This window comes from Zeus faber (assembly GCF_960531495.2).
Source record: "Zeus faber genome assembly, chromosome: 2".
Lineage (NCBI taxonomy): Eukaryota > Metazoa > Chordata > Actinopteri > Zeiformes > Zeidae > Zeus > Zeus faber.
Genome location: NC_137189.1, coordinates 34,000,617 through 34,022,004, shown reverse-complemented (window position 1 = coordinate 34,022,004; position 21,388 = coordinate 34,000,617). Strand labels below are relative to the sequence as shown.

At 43.6% G+C, this 21,388-nt stretch overlaps 1 protein-coding gene across 1 annotated transcript in view; it reads left to right on the top strand.

Annotated features, from left to right (window-relative positions):
• The window catches only part of LOC307247984 (uncharacterized protein), a 35,732-nt gene extending 16,432 nt beyond the window's left edge, over nt 1–19,300 (top strand). The window contains exons 12-35 of the mRNA XM_080024164.1: nt 569–637; nt 813–881; nt 3,090–3,158; nt 6,912–6,980; nt 7,816–7,884; nt 8,001–8,069; nt 8,254–8,322; nt 8,438–8,509; nt 8,910–8,978; nt 9,134–9,205; nt 9,332–9,400; nt 9,503–9,571; nt 10,670–10,738; nt 11,068–11,136; nt 11,577–11,645; nt 13,132–13,200; nt 14,072–14,140; nt 14,252–14,332; nt 15,279–15,314; nt 15,415–15,451; nt 16,070–16,627; nt 17,287–17,537; nt 18,262–18,502; nt 19,088–19,300. Coding sequence (XP_079880290.1) covers nt 569–637; nt 813–881; nt 3,090–3,158; nt 6,912–6,980; nt 7,816–7,884; nt 8,001–8,069; nt 8,254–8,322; nt 8,438–8,509; nt 8,910–8,978; nt 9,134–9,205; nt 9,332–9,400; nt 9,503–9,571; nt 10,670–10,738; nt 11,068–11,136; nt 11,577–11,645; nt 13,132–13,200; nt 14,072–14,140; nt 14,252–14,332; nt 15,279–15,314; nt 15,415–15,451; nt 16,070–16,627; nt 17,287–17,537; nt 18,262–18,502; nt 19,088–19,296 — 2,592 coding nt within the window. The 3' untranslated portion in view covers nt 19,297–19,300. The remainder of the gene's footprint in view (nt 1–568; nt 638–812; nt 882–3,089; nt 3,159–6,911; nt 6,981–7,815; nt 7,885–8,000; nt 8,070–8,253; nt 8,323–8,437; nt 8,510–8,909; nt 8,979–9,133; nt 9,206–9,331; nt 9,401–9,502; nt 9,572–10,669; nt 10,739–11,067; nt 11,137–11,576; nt 11,646–13,131; nt 13,201–14,071; nt 14,141–14,251; nt 14,333–15,278; nt 15,315–15,414; nt 15,452–16,069; nt 16,628–17,286; nt 17,538–18,261; nt 18,503–19,087) is intronic.
• The last annotated feature ends 2,088 nt before the right edge of the window (nt 19,301–21,388 follow it).

Here is a 21,388-nt window from a genome sequence, read left to right as displayed (position 1 = left end):
AACCCCGGGCCTCGACATGCCCGAAAAAGAGGGAGGGAGGGAGGGAGAGAGGGAAAGAGAGAGAAATCTAATAAATAAAGGCGTGTGCCTACTCGAAAGTGGAAAGAGATTTACGGCTCCGCTGTCGTAGTGATGAGTGTGTTCCTGACTCATAATAAATTCTTTGGCTGAGGGTGATTCTGCACCCACCCCCCCACCCCCAAGACCCTTAAAACAGATACCACATCGGACTTGTGAAGACGTTCACTTCTAGTACAGGGTGTGTGTGAGTGTGTGTGTGTGTGTGTGTGTGTGTGTGTGTGTGTGTGTGTGTGTGAAATACATAAGGGGTTTGTGTGTCCCACCCTGTGTCTGAGGAAGAGGAGATCCAATTAAGTGCTTCATTAACAGCTTAATGAACTGCTGTGTGTGGGTGTGTGTGTGTGTGTATGTGTGTGTGTGTGTGTGTGTGTGTGTGTGTGTGTGTGTGTGTGTGTGTGTGTGTGTGTGTGTGTGTGTGTGTGTGTTAGCGAGTTTCCACTTGTATATGTATGTACGTTTACACCTATCTGCATCCTGTGATTTCCAGGGCGAGCGGGGACTTCCTGGACCACCCGGGATCCAGGGGGAGACCGGGATCGGCCTCCCAGGACCCAAGGTGAACCCCCCCCCCCCCCCCCCCAACACCTCCCTCTACGTCCCCCATTGTTTGGAGGGAGGAAAAACACCCACATGTCGATCATGTTGTAAAAATAGTGTAGTATAGTATATGAAATGTCTCTCTTTCTCTCTCTCTCTCTCTCTGTCTCTCTCTCTCTCTCTATCCCCTCCAGGGGGATGTGGGCTTCCAGGGGCGAGCGGGCCCGCCAGGGCCGCCCGGCTTTGGAGAATCGGGACCACCAGTGAGTATGATGAGACACAAAAAAAAAAATGTGGGGGTGTGCTAATGCTAATGCCGCATTCACATGGAGCACGGTAGACGGGAACGGGATAACGGAACTTTCTGAACGGCAGAGGAGGAGCGAGGGGGAGGCACCACGGCAAACCAAAACGAGCGCGACGATACGTTGCTATGGTGATGTACAAAGACTGCAGAATATATATTAAACTTATTATTATTATTTCCTGTTGCTTACTATTAATATTTAATATTTTAAACCAATGTTAAATTCCCTCCAAAACGTATTGTCATTCATAGCTGGTTAGCTTTACACAAGCCGTCTATAATGCATCGCATTCATCTCCATGCAGCTTTGACTATGCATTATTTTAAATTATGGATATATTTATGGATATTGTTATGTGGGTTTAAAAGAGAGCATCTATCGAGATTTTTTTCCTGAGAGTGATCAGTGATCTGTCAACCGAGTGATCAAAGTCTGATCACCTGCTTTCCACTGGCAATAGCAGCCCTTCTTTTCTATGAATTATTCATATTGTCCACCTCTCTACATATATTCATATATCGAGAGAGGGATACGTTTAGGTATAGGGTTAGAGATGGTAAGTTTAAGTTAAATTCTAGAGATGGACAAGTTTAGGTATAACGTAAGAGATGGTTATGTTTAGGTTTAAGGTTAGAGGCGGTTAAGTTAAGGTATAATGTTATAGATGGTTAGGGCTCATCCATGTCCTATGGGACATTTTTCGGACTATTGGGGAATAACGGACCGTCAGAACAATTGCATGGCACCAGGTAGGGAGCACTATAAAAAAACACTCTTCAGTGAAAAATCGGAGTCAAGAAATCTGAGCGTTAACAGTCATTTTAGTATTTAATGATTTTATATTTACTTCATTATATTTGTTTGAATATATACAGTATATATATTACATTTGTATTTGATAGGTCTTTTACATACTATCAAAACACTGTTTAATCATTTGAGATCGGGGTGCAGGGGTCCATTTCTCATCTGATTTTGCAAGACCCGTTGAATTACATTTTTCCTTTGGCTTAACATATAACACGAAAACACGAATAAAAAATTAACAAAATATTCATACAATAAAGTAACATTTTTTTCATCGTGGTAGACTGTGGCAAATCAAGGTGGGTAAGTCATCCAAGAATCTGAAATGTGACCCAACCGACAGTAACTGGAGATGTGACTTTTTTCAACCCGTTCGAAATCCGGACATCAGAATAAGCGGCATTAAAGGTTACAAAGGCTGCTTTTAAATATTACATCTCACTGAGTGAAATACACAGTATCATTTCTGACCGACAACTCTGAGATTTGACTTTTAAATGATCTTCATTTAATTTGGAGCGTTTGAGTCTGGCGTCCGTGCTCTAACTTGCTCGTAACTCCCAGCGAAGTGTTAGTACAGGAGTGATGAGCTCAAATCCCCCATTGGATAGAAGAGCCGAACAGTTGGATTGAGCGTCGCACCACAGGGGGGACTGGCTGCTTAAATAGGTCGGCCCATAAGGGCGTGGAAACATGTGGGGCCGTCAAGTTGTCTGACAGAACTAGTTCACAACGGCGAGCTAGTTCCGTCAGTTTATATCACAACACTGATCTTTGGACACCAGTTGGGGCATAATGATTATTTTACAGCACCGGTTTTAATCAGTTATGTTACTTATATTACCATATACAGTGGTGGCTCGACTTACGACTGTAATTCGCTCTATAAGAACGGTCGTATGTTAAAACAGTCGTATGTTGAAGCAATTTTTCCCATATAAAATATGAAACCATGAAGGGTGAAAACAAACAAAATACACAGCACAAAAATATTGATAAGCCACAAACTGCGTGCACACACGATGTAGGTCCCCCACTGACTGACTGGCCCCTGACATGCCAACTTCCACGGTTGTATCTTGGAGCAGTCTGTTGCAAGATTCTAATTGTCATGACTATTGCTACTCGTTAGTTGAGGTACCACTGTATTTCAATGTGAAGAACTGAAATTTTGATCTGCCATGTAGAGGCGCCTGGGGAGCAGTTAGGGGGTCAAGTGTCTTGCTTGAGGACACATCAGCATGCAACCAGGAGGAGCCGGGGATCGAACCAGCATCGAACTGCTGACTAGACGACCTGCTCTGCCTCCTGAGCTACTGCCCCCCACGTTCATTGTTTACTTCTTCTTTGACACAGGGTCCTCAGGGTCCGCAGGGGGTCCAGGGAGAGAAGGGGCCCTTGGGAGAGGGTCTACCGGGGCCAAAAGTAAGTTATTGGTTTGTTTTTGTTTTTCTGTGTGTGGGGGTTCTACACCTCAAGCTCTGGATGATCCTGGTCCACCACATTAATGATCTTTCACGAAGCGGCGCGTGGCGTCCAGATCAGAGACAGGAAGTCGAGCTCAGGGAGCAGGATGTGGACGACCCCGCACCGTAACACAACGCAGAAGGTCCGCCGGCTTCCATGTGGAATGGGTCTTATTACCTCATCTGACGATCGGGGTCGGGGGCCTGAGATGAAAGGCAGGGGTTCAAATTGGGAGAATAGGAGGATGATAAAAGAGAGAGAGAGAGAGAGAGAAAGAGCTGGTGGGGAAGACACCGCCACACAAGAGGGTGAGTCATTCAACAAGAGACAGAGAGGAAAGAATGAGTCCATGCATCCGTCTGCGTCTTCTCAGGTCCTGGAGATGCACACACACACACACACACACACACACACACACACACACACACACACACACACGCACACGCACACGCGCGTCCTGTCATCCCGCCAAATGAGACAGAATTGGTCTGAGATATTTTTTGTAGTTCTGCGTTTTCATGTGATGTGCCACCAAAAATGTTTGATTTGGCAGCAGCTTTTCCCGAGACGTTTCCCAAAAGTTGTCGTTTTTATTTTTATTTTTATTTTTGGAATTGTGAAGAAATTGCAAGTCAAAGGGGGGAAAATAATCGTTTTTACGAGTACACATTTAAAAATCGATATGTCACAGCCTCCTATGATAATGACATCACAAATGCAAAGAATTGTGCCTATCCTGGCCTACAAATAGTTAAAAAAAGAGTGAATATTCAACACGCAAACTGAAAATAATTGAAATAATTGAACTGAAAAGGATTTTTTCCCTGAGGACTAAATTAAAGTCCAAGGCAAAAAAAGGTCCACAGCATATTTGATATAATTTGTATTGAATGTGACTGATTTACGCTTACTCGCATTTCACCAAAATAAATAATGGAGTTGGCAGAAATGGAATATAATATTCATAAGTATGCTTTAATTCATGTATAATAATAATAAAATAAATAAATAAATAAATAAATAAGAATCATGTCTTTGTTACCTTAGAATTTTCCCTTCCCCTGAGCGGGTCCCCTTCCACGGAGGCCACCATGTTGTGCTGCCATGTTTCCTTTACAGTAGCCCAGAAGGGACAAACCAAACACTGGCTCTAGAGAGGGTCTTTCCCTTTTTTTTCAGCGCCTGCGGCTAAATTCTACATACAGCACTTTTAAAGAGTGAAACTTGATCTTGCTCCGATGAACTCAGAGTTGCTGTTCTGCTGGAGCTGATGAATTAAAGGAATTAGTGCAGCCCTTCGGTTTTGATCTTGCAACGTAAGAGCACTGGCCGCGGCGCAGCTGTTGACAAACGCTGTTCTGGACAAACACCGCACCAGACAAGTTGCTGCAATTCTGCAAAAATCGCGAGCTCACGCAAATATTCCGGAGATGGGTTGAATTTACATGAATTATTGCGATCGCAAAATTGGGATTTCCTGCAGGGACTGTTACTAGATACTGCTGTAGAGACTCATATAACAATACATAAAACATTCCATTCCTGAATATCGTCAAAGGGGAATTTCACGTGCAGAGTTTGTTTGCAGGTGTAATCCACATCAAACATGGTGATTGTCTCTATGCATCCAGATGCAACGAGTTAAATAAAACCTGATTACGCTCGTGGAATGCACCTAAGTAGAAAAATTACAGGTGTAATTGCTCTCTCTTGGCGTGGTTGCAAAATCCGACATCAGAGGGTACCATGACTGTAATTCACTGGAGGTGCTTTAATTTTCTACTTCCCCGTGGAAACTCGGCACCATATATCATTGGATGCCGCACCCCCAGGGCAGCATGACAGACACTTTCCACCTCCCGAACACGCAGGGTCGGTGTAGTGTTGTGTCGGTGCTGGGGCGTTGGGTTTGCCGTCCAGCCTCCCGAGGGGTTTTGCTTAAGAGCACGTTGGCGGTGCACTCCAGCGATAGTTCTCTTTTGCGCCGCAAAAAAAGTGAAGAGATAGGAAGATAATTAAAGAAAATAAATCAAACAAGTAAATGTATATATACAGTATATATATATCTGGTGGTGAGGTGGGATAATGATAACAATAATAATCATTTTACACAAATATAAATGTAAGTAATTAAAATAGAAAATATATTTGATTTACTTTTTTAATACTGTATATTCAATCAAAATTATCTGCTGATGGGGTGAGTAAATCCTTCTTAAAACAATGAAAAATAATCGTCTAATTATTAATAAGCATGTATTCTTAAAATAAGCAACGAGGTCTTGAACTTTGTCTTTTAGAGCTTAGAGCATCAAAACGATGCTGTTCTCTTTAGAAATTACAACTTATGTCACTGAAGGAAATCCCTAGAAATAGTTTTTTTTTTTTTTTTTTTAAAGAATCTGAATAATGGTATTCACACAATTCTAGGCCAGTACATTTACCTCAAACGTACAAAAAGAAGAAAGCCTTTCTGCCGGGTTTAGTAATGACATTTCTTGCGGTGTGCTCGTAGACGTCCTCTCCACATGACATGTCTTGACAGGCCCCAGGTTCACGGCAGCTCCGTCGCTGCAGCGGCCTCTTTCCACGCAATTAGCACCTGGCGGGGCCTCCAGCAGCAAGATGGAGTGATCAGGGTGTTAACACCGTGAAACTCCGTCATCCGCAGCGACGTCTATTAATATCCATATCTGCCCGATTGTTTGTGGCAACAACCCCGCTGTCGGCTTCACGACTGAGAAACTTACCCCTCTGCTGCGGCTTCTCGCTGTGCTTCAGTGCAGTCCAACGGGGCGAACGTTAAACAATTCAAAAAAATCGAACTCAAAAAATGGGTCGGAAAACCAGGCAATTTGATCAGGTTTTTTATTTTTTATTTTTTTTTTACCTGATGGCTTTTATCAGTGTCATCGATTTTATGAGTAAAATAGAAGTTTGAGTTTAGCCGAAGCTCCCCTTCCGTACACCTTCACTTATCCTCACGTCACCCGAGTTCACGGCCCTTTGACTTTTTTTCCTCGCCGGGATCTCTCCGCCAGACACGGCGGAACATGCCTCCTATTGTGCTGGTTGACACCTCAGATCGGGGCTCTAATCCGTCCTTTCACCCGAGGAGTGTTTTTAATCCGTCAAGACGGGAGGGGCGAGAAAAGTCTCAACAGTCTCGACCTGGAAGGGGAAAAAATTGCCGGCGGTTTCTGTGGGCTCCGATGTCTAATGATAAGAAAACCCACCTGGGAGCCGACTAGAGGGAGATGCATTCCAGAGAAAAGATCTCCCCCTGATAATGAAGAATCGAAGGTGCAGAACGCTGTGTCGTCCTCCCCCCGTTTTCCACCTGCGGCAGCAGCAACCGTGAACTCAAATCACCTCAACACTTCACGCAGATATAAACAGGAAAACCCGAATCAAGACGGAATGCTTTGAAACATTCAGCCAATCCATCCGGGAGACCAGGAGGTCCCACATTTAGAAGTTCACAGTGAGTTGTTTCATAAGCGAGAGTCACACTTTGACCCGCACGACTTCTTTGAACATTTGGGAAATCTTGAAAGTTAACATCGAAGTCTCCTCTCGATGCCAGAACCTGCTTCTCATTTAAAAACGAGAAAACCCCCCCCCCCCCACAAAAAAACAGCCGAGCCCGCCGTCAGAGAGATCTTCTTGATGTTTGCAAACTTCTCTCTCGCTCTGTTTTTTTCCGTACAGGGCGAGCGAGGCATGGACGGGCCGCGGGGGCCGCGGGGTCAGACCGGGGCCGGGATCAAAGGGGACAAGGTACGTAACCGAGAGGCCGGAGACGCTGCAGGATCCTGTGCTTTGAGATGATGGATGGACGGACGTAGTAATGATTGACAGGTGGAACAAAACGCTCAACTCCTGAAACAATTTATATTTTTTTTATTTTATATATATATTTTTTTTAATGACGCTGCATGCCATTCTCCCTGCCAAAGTCAAACTCATAGGTTTTTCCACAAATACGTTGCATAATTCGTTTTTATTTCCCAGAATAAGTCATGATTCCATTGTTTCGGTCGGTCTGGACACGCGACGGATGAAGGCGATTCCCCCGAAACCCCCCCCCCCCCCAAAAAAACCCCAATGCGGATCGAACATGTCAGCTCGTCAGCGGCCTTCGCAGAGAAACGACCGTCGTTTGCATTTTAGAGCGGCGTTTCTTGGCGCGCACCTCTCTCTCTCTCTCTGGCAGGTTCACCGCCGTGCCGCGGAATCCATCAAAGCGATAATGACGGCGCTTTCATGTGATTAGGAGAAATGAAGTCAACAGTGCCGCTTGCTATTGTGTGTCACAACCGCCTCCCGCCGACAGCTTTAATGCGCGCTGACACTATGAACTATATATTTTTCAACGTGCCAGGGAGTGGAATGTTCAATGGACTTTGTGACTGCGCACATCTATGTGGATTTAGTGCAAATAATTAGGGAATGGAAACAGGACTGCAAACAGTGATTTAGCGCTGGGTGCTTTCCTCAAGTAATAAATCATATTAAGTGTGTTGCCTCCTGTTTTTTGGGGGTTTGTTTTTTTCGTGCTATAAAACGTACCATACAAGTTTAATCAGCTTGCCATTCACATCCTTGCCTGTAGGGGGAGCTGGGACCTCTAGGTCTTCCAGGTCCCGTCGGCCTCACCGGACTGGGTATTCAAGGGGAAAAGGCAAGTTCATCGTTCACACTGCGCGCGGCTTTCCAGTGTATTGTTCATTGCAGGGCTAATTGGAAAGACTCATTTGAAGCTCCGGGTTTTCTTTTTGCATCCTTTGACCCAACCAGGGAGTGGAAGGACCAAGGGGCCCACCGGGAGGTAGAGGCCCCCCAGGGGAAGGATTACTGGGACCTAAGGTTTGTCGGCCTGGTTGGAAAAATTCTGCTAATTTGACACATACGCAAATAATGACATACATACAGTACATGATATGATTTTGTTTGCATGTTATACAAAATAGGACATTCCATTAACTAATAAAAACAATTTTAGCGTTATAACGGAAGTTTCATTTTGTGAACCGGTGTTTCGCTCCTACAGGGTGACCAGGGATTACCAGGCGAAGTAGGCACCACAGGGGAGCGAGGACATGGCGAACCGGGGGCTAAGGTGAAAATCATGGCCTTGGCATTCTGAATCGGTCATCCACCCCGTAGAAAAAATAAAATATATATATATTTTTTTAAGTCCATATTTTTGACGAATAATCTCATAATGTCTACAGGGAGAACCAGGGTCAACGGGATTGGCTGGTTTGCCAGGTCTACCGGGTGAAGACGGAGCACCTGGGCAGAAGGTAGACCGCCATTTTCATACATTCTTCAAAGGAAGTTTTGTCGAGCATTTGACAATATATACCTTTCTTTACTATGAGACCTTTCTGCTCTCCATTGACTTCCAATTGACTTTCCGAAACCAAGTCTGACTAAATTATGAAAGAGGTCAAAATATCCAACACGGTATACTGTACGGCAATACTGTACGTTTTGAACTGAACTTCCAGTTGCGATCGTTCCTAACCTTTTGAATGTGACAGAAGGCACGGGGCACCTCCACCTGCTTCCTCTTAGTCGGAAGTATGTTTTTTGAATCTTTATCACTCCATATGACTTTAACGTTCATCCCAAAAGGTACTCAAGAGTAATTGTGTGGCGCGGATGTTGAATTCAAGTTGCTATCTGTGTGTGCGTTGCTAGGGTGAACCAGGTGTTGTTGGACTCAGGGGTCTGGAGGGTGCTCCTGGGATTGGCACTCAGGGTGAAAAGGTACAACGTTTGTCCTCCACATCACTTTGGCTGATGTATTTTGCTTACACCCGGGTTTCCCGTTCTTCGTCCCATTCTTCCTCCGTATTAAGCATATGCTTTATTATATATTTTTTCCTCTGTGATCTGATATTTGGCCGTTCCCAACCGATCAGGGTGACCAAGGCCAGAGAGGGTTGAGGGGCTTGCCAGGTCCTCCGGGCATCTCTGGTCCCTCGGGAGCCAAGGTAGGGATCATTTACATCTTCTCAAAGTGACAGTCCTTTTTTGAGCTCTTTACGCACCTCTCGTTATCGGTTATTTATTCATTGTTGAAAATGATATGATCAGATCGTTGTGTTCTGCTCAAACAGGGAGAACCAGGAATGCCGGGGCGACTGGGTTTACCAGGACTCCCAGGGCGCGGCATCACAGGACCAAAGGTACCAGTTATCTGGCAGTTATCTCCTCTGTTATCTGCCCCCTAATATGTACCAAATATGTATGCGACATATGTGTGTAATTCAATTCTGCATTGTTTTAAGGGTGATCTTGGCCCACATGGGCCACCTGGTCCTATTGGAGAAACTGGATATGGACTCCCTGGTCCAAAGGTAAGGCAGAAAATGTTAAATAAGACACTTATATGTTCAGGAATTCAGGAAGTTGAACTATAAACCCTTAGGTTTATGCCTTTCCATGTTCAATGTAACAGATTATGTATCTCTTAGACATTTAGATTAATTTTAAATGATCTTTGTTAATTTTGCATTATTGGAGTTTGGCGTCTGGGCTCTCGTGCTCATCACTCCCGGCGGGAAGTACGGCAACAGAGACATCCTTAGTGAGCTAGAAATATAGTAGTGATAAGCTTAAATCCCCCCCATTAGAAGAGTAGAGCCCAATGGGTGGATGCAGGGCGCAGCAGCAGGCAGCAAAGAAGAATCTTTAATAGTCACACAGCACACCACACTACACTACAACACATGCACGCACACGCTTTGGATGGTGGCCGGTGAAATGAGGCCTCTGCGTTTAACCCATCCTTGGCTTGTCCTTCCTCCGGGGGCACAGCCAGGAGCAGTGGGCAGCGTTCGTGGACGCGGACCTGGTGACGAGTGTCCATCGCTGGTCAGACGATGATGTGTGCATGTTTTTGTTGGGGGTCCTTACTGACGTTAGGCCCACACGCTGTGGCAGCGTGTGGCGCCTTGGAGTTTGACAGAACTGGCTCTGAAAGCTACGCATCATTTGTTGAACGGCATATTTCATTTCTGGGCAGCTGGTCTATTGTACCAAATCCAGTGCATGTAAAAATTCGATAGAATTGAACTTGACCTCCCCCATGCTTTACCTCCATTTGACACAGACTGTCATGATGAGATGTGCCATCTCTGTGCATTCTGAACCTGATCGGCATTGAATGGAATTATTTTCCGAAGAAGAGCAGCACAAAATCAAACTGACAAATGGTTTGCAGCTGTGTCGATGATTTGGACACACTGTCAGTTTCTTGCATATCTGTGGACGAATACACATAATGAAACATGATTTGTCAATGTGCCGTACTGCTGTTCGGGCACGTGTCCGGTCATGGAAGAAAAACACATCTGTTCACATCTTTGGCCCACGTTCGGATTTGATTCACCTGCGTGTACCTTGACTGAATGGGGAATCGTTCTGATATGTGCATCCCTATGTATGTGTCATAGGGCGACCATGGGGATCCAGGTCCCTCCGGTCCATTCGGTCCCAAAGGGGACGGCTACCCAGGCCCCACGGTGAGAAACTGATCCATCCATAAATGTGACTAATCCCGTTCAACAGCAAATTAAAAAATGTTGCAGTGGAAAAAAAGTGTGTGAAAATATTGGTGTTTGAATTTCAGCCCGACTTGAAAGTGACAGTAGCTTTTAATGTTACTCAAGGAGCAGTGAATTATTCAGGCTTGTACTTTTATTGTCAGTAATGATATGCTCATATGAAGACATACATGAGGGGCTAAAGTGTGAAATGTGGCGGTGTGAATTTAAAGCAGTGTTCTCAAGGAGAAGTGTGTTGAAGACCATATTATTTGATGTACTTGAGCCTCACACACTGCTTTTTTTAGGGCCCCCCTGGTTTACCTGGGCTTCCTGGAGAACCTGGACTTGAGGGAGTCGGAATCACTGGACCAAAGGTAAGAGTGGGTTTCTATGAGACTATAAATAAAAAATAAATAAATAAATAAATTAATTAATAATAAAAAAAAATATATATATATATATATATATATATATATACAGTATATATATATATATTGTGTGTGTGTGTGTGTGTGTGTGTGTGTGTGTGTGTGTGTGCGTGTGTATGTATACAATGCGATATGTAATGTTGGGGGTTGCTCATTTACTGTTTTTTCATTTCAATAGAAACATTGACATAAAAGCTAAGCAGCACTTCTAATAAAGAAAAAAAAAATCTAAATATTTGCCGCTATGCTGATATTATGTTTATTTCTCTTTTAAGCTCTAATTCCAGTTTGTATCTCTTGTTGATTTTCTGTCTTTACAAAGCATACAGTATGATTGTATGTATTTCCAGACAAGTCCTCATTTCTATATTTCACTTCCTTTCAAGGGCGATGTCGGGTTCCGTGGTTTGCCTGGTTTGCCAGGACCTCCAGGCGAGGGGCTTCAGGGAGCACCGGTACTGTACCCAAAATTATAGTCAATAAGTCAAAAAGGGATTAATAAAAACAAATAAATAAATGAATGTAAACAGAACTATATGAATCAACATTCACCATATCAACAGCACATAACATATGGATATGTTACATAGCATATAGGAACAGTAGTACTACTAGTAAGTGGTAGGAAATGTCCAATATTTTCATCACTGTCCAAACCAAAGGCCATAACATTACGATTTGCTTGACAGTGGAAACCTTTTGTAATTTCACATGAACAGATGGTTGCTTGAGTCACATCCTCTAGGATTTGGCCCTTGTTTAGATCAAGCATGGCTGCTCTGTCTGTATTCAGATTTTTTCCCTTCAGCATGTGCACAGCCTGTGAATCTCTACAGACACGTGTCTGATGAGGAGATCTGGTCCATGGAGCTGATCAGAACACATTCCACAAGGCGTCCACATGTCAGGAAGTGCCACCTCCATGTCCCCCCCCCCCCTCCCGAGTGTCTCTTATTGGGATGGAAACAGGACATGACCGACATTATCTTATTTAACCATCTGGAGGCCTAGGTCCTTTGGGTCTGCTATAAGTCTGATTTATAATAATTTCTTTCAATTACTTTTCCTAATATTATAACCATTATTAATATTATTAATAATAATAATTATTCATGTATTCATTTATGTATTTATTTATTACAATTAAAAATAATAATTATTTGTTTTCATTTAAAATATTTTATTTATTGCTTCGATTATTATTATTTGTATTAAAATGTATTAATTATTATTTATTTATTTATTTTATTATTTATGATTTATGATTTTTATGTAAATTCAAGAAACTAATGAATAGATTCTTCCGTTCAAGTGAATCAACTGACAGCCTTGGAGGCTGTAGTTTTGACAATTTTTTTTCTATTGTTTCTATGTCAACGAATGACTAATGGCTTGAGTTATGGCTAATTTCATAAAATTCATACAAAGCTGTGAAACCGGCAGACCTGCCAACAACTCAGGCACCCTGCTACTGTGCTGTGGCAGTGAGAGGACGACGGCCTTTGAGACATGACTGGCCAGATGTACGAAGAAAAAGGCTTTTTTTTAACCTGTGAACTTAAAAACACCCACACTCCCTGTATTTGTTGCCTGTCAAAAAGGTTCAAAAAAAATTTAAAACCATCTTCCGCATAAGCCGTAAGATTGTAAATTAGTCAAAAGAAAAATGAACCTGATAGTTGCTCTTTAAAGTACAGCACGGTGTAGTTGATATCTCCAGAAAAGCATGTCAGGGTGTAAATCCAGATCAAATCTATCAAACCAATTTGTATAAAAGAAAATCCTCAAGTTAGAAAGAAAGATTATCTAGCGAATGCCCCCTGTGTTAATTCCATTTGATGAATTATAAATGTGTCACGTGATCTCCAGCTGCTGGGACTTGATGGGACTGTAGTCCTCACCGTACATGGTCTTATTGGGTGCTTGTTGTACCCTCTGCAGGGAAACAGTGGAAGACCTGGGCCACCAGGGCCACTGGGGCCCCCGGGCCAAGGCATTCAGGGGCCAAAGGTAGGCGTTATTTCATTTTGTTTATTTCATAGGGTGACTGTCTCCGAAAAGCCATTTTTCCAACGAGGTACATGAACTGAATGAGGGAACCATTTAGGCCTTAGCAGTCCCTAAAAAGTTGCCTTCCCACCGAGGTTGCTTTTTCTTGGCTGCTCTCCCACTGCAAGTGGAAAAAGGCCGCATTTCCAACTATTTCAATTTCTAAAAGTATTTACTCCTACCGATAAAGAGCAACTTGGGAAGAAACTACGTACAAAGCAAATAACTAAGCACTTGGTTCCTAAGTACTTGGGAATTAATTAAGTACTTGGGAAGCACTTCGTTCCTAAGCACTACTAAGAGTACTAAGAAACTTCCGAACAACTCATTTCTAGGTTCCTGAAATGGTTCCTCAAATGGGCATCAGTTTTCTTTTTGTTTTGTTTCCTTTCCCTTTTGGTTTTCAATTTGCTGTTTGTTGTGTATTTGTTTTGCTTCGACTTTCTTGCTCTTTGCCCTTAACTGAGTGCTAAAGTGTTGAGTTGTTTGTATTTATTTATTTATTTATTTATTTATTTATTTATTTATTTATTTGGTTCATTTTTTTTTGCGATGTATTTATGGGAGAAGTTTTTAAAGCCAGTTTGACTGTAATCAAGAATTTTTTATATACATTTTATTTATATATAATAGATATATTAGCGTTCCGAAATCAGAATACCCTTTATTTTATATAATTTTCATCAGATTGTTAAATACAAACAGAGCCTTTATTAAGACTGGGGAATGAGTAATACAAATACTGCAAAATAGGTTCGGTGTCTGCTTTAATCAGTTGCTATTTTAAAGAAGGCGTCTACTGCTTTTAATCATTTGATTGACTTTCCTTCAGGGCGAGCAGGGTTTCCAGGGCATATCGGGGCCCAGAGGACCACCCGGGGAGGGCTTCCAAGGTCCTAAAGTGAGCCCCGGTCTTGTCTCTTTGCCGTCCGTAACCACATGTTATCGAACTAGAACGTACGTCAGTTGGGTTTGCTCGGCCATGACTGTTTCCTCCTGTGGCGTTTGACAGGGTGACCGTGGCTCGTCGGGTGAGAGGGGACTCAAGGGAATCTCTGGCGACCTTGGACATCCTGGGGTCCCTGGAGAATCTGTAAGACGCTATTATGATCCTTATCAAGGCCTGATGAATCTTAAACCAATAACTCCCCAAAAAGTATGAAGTCGCTCGCAACCCTTGAAAGAAATTCGCAGTGAGGGACCACCAAATAGTTTTTTTTACCCATCAATGTCAAACTTGGTACGACCCTTGAGGGTGCTGTCCTTGGTGGTTGGGCCCAGTTTAAGAAGAAGAATCTTTATTTGTCACAGGACACGGCGCTACAACACACACACACACACACACACACACACACACACACACACACACACACACACACACACACACACACATGCTTTGGATGGTGGCCAGTGAAATGGGTTCTCTGCATTTCACCCATCCTGGCATCCCTTCCTCCGGGGGGGCAGCCAGGAGCAGTGGGCAGCATTTGACGACGCGCCCGAGGACCTGGTTCCAAATGTCCATCGCTGGTCGGACGATGATGTTGTGCATGTTTTTGGTGGGGGTCCTTACTGATGTTAGATGGAGGAAACCCCATGTGAGCGCGGGGAGAACATGCAAACTCCACACAGAAAGGCCCCTTATTGGGAGGTAACCCGCCGGAGCACGGTGCCAACAGCGCCCCAGGCGGGAATCGAACCCAGGGCAATTCTTGCTGGAAAGGCAACAGTGTAATGCACTGGGCCACACGTTTCAAGGTCCTATGACACTCTGACGTGGACAGATTATTTACTGCGACACAGAATCGGAATTTCATATTCATTCATTCATAATTTATTATCTCAGACATTCTTTACCCAGTCCCTTTTTGTTAAAATTGTTCAGGCATGTTGATGGAACACCAATGCCATATTTTGTGTTGGTACATGGGGAGATTTCCAAAATGGCAGAAAATACTGCATACGGTGTATATGTACTGACCATGCCGACTGAGGCAAAACACTGTGAAGAACATAACCGTTTTCTTTCATCGTTTCAGGGCAGGCCTGGGGTCAAAGGTGAAGCCGGCCTCACTGTAAGTCCCCCCCCCGTGACGGCCATTTTTATTCACACTTTTCAGCATGTGTTCCACTTTCTGTTTTCATAAATTGTTTGATTTCATTCATTCATTTCAGAGGGAGGACATCATTCGGATGATCAAAGAAATTTGTGGTAAAACATATTTTTCACGTTTGTTCTGCAAAATGTATTCCACAATCATTTGCACCAAGATTTAATCAAGATTCTGTGGTAATCCCTAATCCGTCAGATTATTTTGGGGGAAATAAATCTCATATTTGCAACCTGTATGAGAAGCAGACATTCAATGCATTTGCGTTGTGCATGTGCTCCTCTACATGCTGTTTTACACTGTTGGTGGCGGGGTCTTCCACGCAAAATAAATGCAAGACAGCCGAGGTGAATGTGATCAAGCAGCTCAGCTGGTTGTGGTCGGTAAACTGTGGATAGGGTAGAACAGATGATATCTCCACCATCTCAATGAATAGATAAAAAAATCTCTTGATGAGAAGGTGAAAATAATTTGAGCCTTGTAGAGCGAAGACGATCGTAATCGGGAAAGTTGGGGGAAAAAAACAGCAGTTTCGAATGGAATTCTCGGTCTCGTAGCGTAATAGTCAGCTAACAATTACGACAATTATTCAGGAAAATGCTGACGTCACGGATTCCGCGTCAAAGGATGGCGTCTTTTGGGTAAATCATTAAAGACAATCAGAGACGATTAAATCTCCGCACCATTCACTTTAACTCTCCGCGCAACCCCTTTTCCAGGATGTGGTGTAAAGTGCAAGGAGCGTCCCATGGAGCTGGTGTTCGTCATCGACAGCTCAGAGAGCGTCGGCCCCGAGAACTTCGAGATCATCAAGGACTTTGTGACGGCGCTGGTGGACCGCGTGACGGTCGGCCGCAACGCCACCCGGATCGGCCTGGTGCTGTACAGCCTGGAGGTGCGGGTGGAGTTCAACCTGGTGCGCCACATGTCCAAGCAGGACGTGAAGCAGGCGGTGCGGAACATCCCCTACATGGGCGAGGGCACGCACACCGGCACCGCCATCCGCAAGGCCACGCAGGAGGCCTTCCACGGCGCGCGCACGGGCGTCGGGAAGGTGGCCGTCGTCATCACGGACGGCCAGACGGACAAGCGCGAGCCCGTCAAGCTGGACATCGCCGTGCGGGAGGCGCACGCCGCTAACATCGAGATGTTCGCGCTGGGCATCGTCAACACCTCGGACCCCACGCAGGCCGAGTTCCTCCGGGAGCTCAACCTCATCGCCTCCGACCCCGACACCGAGCACATGTTCCTCATCGACGACTTCAACACGTTGCCGGGTGAGGAGAGCGCGGCGGTAGTTATGTCCCCATCCGTTGTGGGGTTTGTTTTTGGAATACGCGATAGCTTATTTGGACTTGCTGGAACTAATTCAAAGCATCTGATTTTAGATCCCATAATAAGTTGCTTGTCGTAGTAAACCTTGGAAGTGAAACAGCCGGTGGGTTCCGAGTCCCTTTCGAGTAGACCGCGGGGTGTACACGCCCACTTCTTCAAAAAGGCTCTTAGAATTTCAGATGCGGTGCATTTATTTTGAAACACTGTTCGCGGCCCTTGGCTCTCATGACCTCACATCGGGAGCGTCCCACACCATCGCACGGCTGTTGTACGCAGGTGAATCTTCCGAGGTCGTTGTGATCGCTGTGGTTTCCAACATAAAACGTATTCTTCGGTCATGTCAACAGGAGTCTTTTAAGTTGACCCATCGCTGTATTGCAGTGGGGCAATCGCGGCCACTCAGGAATGAAGTTGCTATTGTAGCGGGTTGGTCCTTCCAATGATTGAAAAATAAGATTGAGGTTGAGAGAGGACAAATGTGGATCCTGAGGCCTGACCAGTTGAGAAACGGTATAAATGTATTATAATGTAAGGAGATAATAGTCTGCCTAGTCCACCTGTGGTTCTAAAATATAATTCTCCATTTTCCCCCAAATCCAAGCGCTGGAATCCAAGCTGGTGAGCCAGTTCTGCGAGGACGAGAACGGAGCGCTCATTTACAACCGGGTGACCAACGGCTACAACGGCTTCGGGCAAAACGGCCACTACGGCAACAGGAACGTCATCGGCGGTAGCCATGGTTACGGGCCCACTAACGAGCTGGAGCTGCAGAGAGGGAGGCAGACGGGCAGCAGCGTCGATGCCGGCGCTCCGGTCGAGCGCGGCGGCGGCGGCACATCTGGACAGGGGCAGGTGCGAACCGGATCCATCTCAACTCAACCGCGTAGAAAAAAATCTTGCTGCCAAAAATCGAAACATGCTATTTATTTTCCTCAATATGCGTCCCAGTGATTTCCCTGTGCGATATCAGCCCAACAGCTATATAATGATAATAGACAATATTTGGAGAAGGGTTTGTGTCTCAGTGCATGGTGTCTTTTTTACAATAGTCAATCAATCAACGATCATCTGCAAGACACGCTTATTGAGACGGTAGTAGTAAGTGTAAATAGTGCATTAATACAGTGATTGCCAAACCTTATATATGGAAGGGCCCCACTTAAATCCAAAAAATGAAAGAAATAAAATGTCACCCTCGTTTTCTGAGGGCTATAAAAATAAAATGCCAAAATAAATACAAAAATCTATAGCAAACAAATGTAATAAATTATTTTCAATAACTGAAATTATATTTTATGCATTACATTTGTTATTTTTTGGGTTTATTGTATGTTGTCTTTTTCAAATTGGATCACTTTATTTTTATTGCCTCATGCTTTGCTCATGGCTGCTGTGAGATTTGACAAACATATTTATCAATCGCTATCTACCCCCTGAAATTCCCTCAACGCCCCCTAGGAGACCCCAGTTTGAGAAACCCTGGATTAATACATTACAAACAAGCACGACAATAATAATGAACTATGAAGCGCCTTTGTAGTTTTTATGAAATAAGAATCGCATCGATTTTTCTCAGGGTCTCCATCAGACGGGAGGCGGAACAACCGGGCACGTGGAGACCCCGAACCGCGGCGGTGAAGGACTGACCCGCAACACCACGTCCACCAAACCCGTCCAAGGAGGCAAGGGCAGCTCCTCCTCAAACACCAGAGGCTCTTCATCCTCATCCTCCTCTTCCTCTTCTCCCAACGAGACGACTTCCTCCGCAGGCGGAGCCGTGCAGTATGTGCCTGTACCACGGCCAGCCCTCCCAAAAGGTACGGCGAGTCTGTTATCTTCGATTCTATTTTGTTCTTTTGTATTCTATTCTATTGTGGTCTATTCTATTTTCTTCTATTTTGTTGTACTGTGGTCTATGATTTTCTGGTAAATTCTGTTCTATCCATTTATGTTCTGTTCTTTTCAATTCTTCTGCTCTTAAATATTCTGGTCTATTCTAATTGTGGTCTATTCTTTTCTGACCCATACTTTTCTATGCTTTTCACTTCTGTGCTTTTCTATTATACTCTGTTCTATGCTATTGCATTCTGGTCTATTCAGTTCTATTCTAGCCTATAATGTATTCTGTTCTATTTCATTCTCTTCTTTGTATATTCTTTTATATTGTATTGTGGTCTGTTCAGTTCTATTCTATTCTAGTCTGATTTATACTAGATTTTTTTTTTCTACTCTAGTTGTCTCTTATGACTGAATCATCTTTTTTTGTCATTATTGTTTTATATTATATATTTTGTATAGTATTTACATATTATGTGTAATTTATTTGATGAGAAGATTATTTCTCTCCTTCTCTCTCCTTCCCTCCCTCTTCCCCTGCTCTCTCAATTTTCTCCTGGTTCTAGAGTTTGCACCCCTGGACCCGCGCTGTGCCCTGGCCCTAGACCAGGGCCCATGCCGGGACTACAACATCCGCTGGTACTACGACAAGCAGGCCAACGCCTGCGCCCAGTTCTGGTTCGGTGGCTGCAACGGCAACACCAACCGCTTCGACACCGAGGCCGAGTGCAAGAGGACGTGTGTGGCGACGAGCGCCGCCACCGGTGTACTCTGATGGATCCAGATCTGATCGATCAATCCATCATTTTTACATCGTTCCCCGCCATTGTTTCTGAGATGTTTTTTTTTTGTTTTTTTTCCAAGACTATAAAATGATTTTAGTGTTTTCAAATGTGAACAAGTGTTGAGTGCTCGGCCTGGTTTCCGATTCCCTGAGGATGAATCCAGCTGCCATACATCGGGATCTCATTTCCCAGAAAGAAAGAGTTGTAGGGGGGGGGGGGTTCATGTGATTCAGTCGATTTTTTATAATTCTCAGCCGTACATCCTTCATTTGACGATAAATTTGACTGACTTTAGACAGAATCCAAAAACGCATCCATCAGTGGGATCCTGCCTCCCAGTGGCTGTCGCATGAGCTGTGTCAAGGTTTTGCATCCAGCTGCTTTCCTGCCGCTCTGCTCCATAACTTTCATTTTTCTGTTTTTCCAAAACTTGGATTTGCAATTTTCACTGAATGGAAGGTCGCTTAAAATTTCCTTTAAATAGTGTTAACTTTATGAACATTGTCTTTTAACTTTTCGGGGAGTTCAATCTTTTTTCAAATGCAAAATGAATTCATAAAACCGAAGATTCATTATATGGTTAATATGGTAACATCCAATGTTTATTGCATTTTATATATATATATATATATATATATATATATAACACATATATATATATTCTGTCAAGTGTACAGTTTATACAGTATGTAACCCGCAGTTTAATTTAGTTTAAACTTCAACTCCGCTTAGCAGTTGCTTAGCAACAGTGGCTTCCAACCGACCGAAACAGTTGAAAGATTTGAGTTTGTTGTCGTTTGTCGCATTCAGAATAAGGCCGGCTTTATGTTCCCATTTCTGTTGTCGTACCCCTAACGACTCATGCACTAGAAACACCAATACACCAGCTCCACATTGCGCTTTACTGTACTCATAGATGATATATATACTGTATGTGACCCACCACATCTTAATCAGCACTTCACAGCGTTGTACTGTTGGCAAGACATGAAAAACATCGGAAATTCCATTCTCGGTCAGAAATTAGATTATCGCAGATTAGTTGTTTTCTACCTCTCTACTCATTTTCAGAACTCAGTGAGATTTCTAAATAGTAGATAAACATTAAAAGGCAGAGGCTACCTGATGGATCAGCATTTCGCAAGGGGAAAAAAAAGTCACTCACCAACTTGTTAAACAGAGCAAACGGTGATCTGAGGGTTCCCTGCATGCAGATCAAAACCCTCCTTCCGTACTGTTTTCCGTGTGACGTCAAGTCGGAATGTTAAACCGTTTCGATAAAATAGCGTTATAAATGAACCCAGAGTACACCGGGTCTTCTTGGTATGGTAAAAAAAGTATTGCACTTCGACGCCTCAGAGGAGAGGAAGAGGAAGAGCTGACGTCACTTCCGCAAACAACGTTTTAGAGAAACCACAACAAATAAAACACCAGAAGCAACGAATTTCACTTCTCCGTGAAAACGTAGCATCTCTGTACTGTTGTGGATTATGAGAAGAGGGCGGCAGAAGTGCTCGATCTTGTTGCCGAGCTGGAGGCGGCGGCGCAGCGATGCAAATGGCTGAAAGTGCCACTCTCTTAAAAGGATCATTGCTATAAAACAACAAATGCAGGAAATGGGAACATTTGGAAGTTACAGAATAACAGAGGGGGCATTCTAGTATGTTGAGCATGAACTTAGAATGAAAAAAAATATCTTCAACTTAAAATTAAAGGATTAACTTAAATTGTGCATTTTCCAATATTTTTTTTATAAATTAGTGATTCAAATATTGTTTCAGAAAATACACATTCAACATTATCTAATTGAGGGAGTACAGCGCTATCCAGATGTAACCATTTAAAGCAATAATTGTGGTGCTAAATGTGTATTTTGTTTTGCAAGTCTGGAAGTGCTTCTAAACCTTTAAAGCCTGATTTTTCAGAACTTCTGTTTCCAAAACCTAAATCTGAAGCTCTGATTTTACACTTTCATATTATGTGGGGGGGGGGGGGGAAGAAAAAGTCAAATTTGAAAATTTGACCCCAAAGTACGCGGTGGGTCACATACCGTCTGTAGTTTCTATAGATGAAGATTCTAGT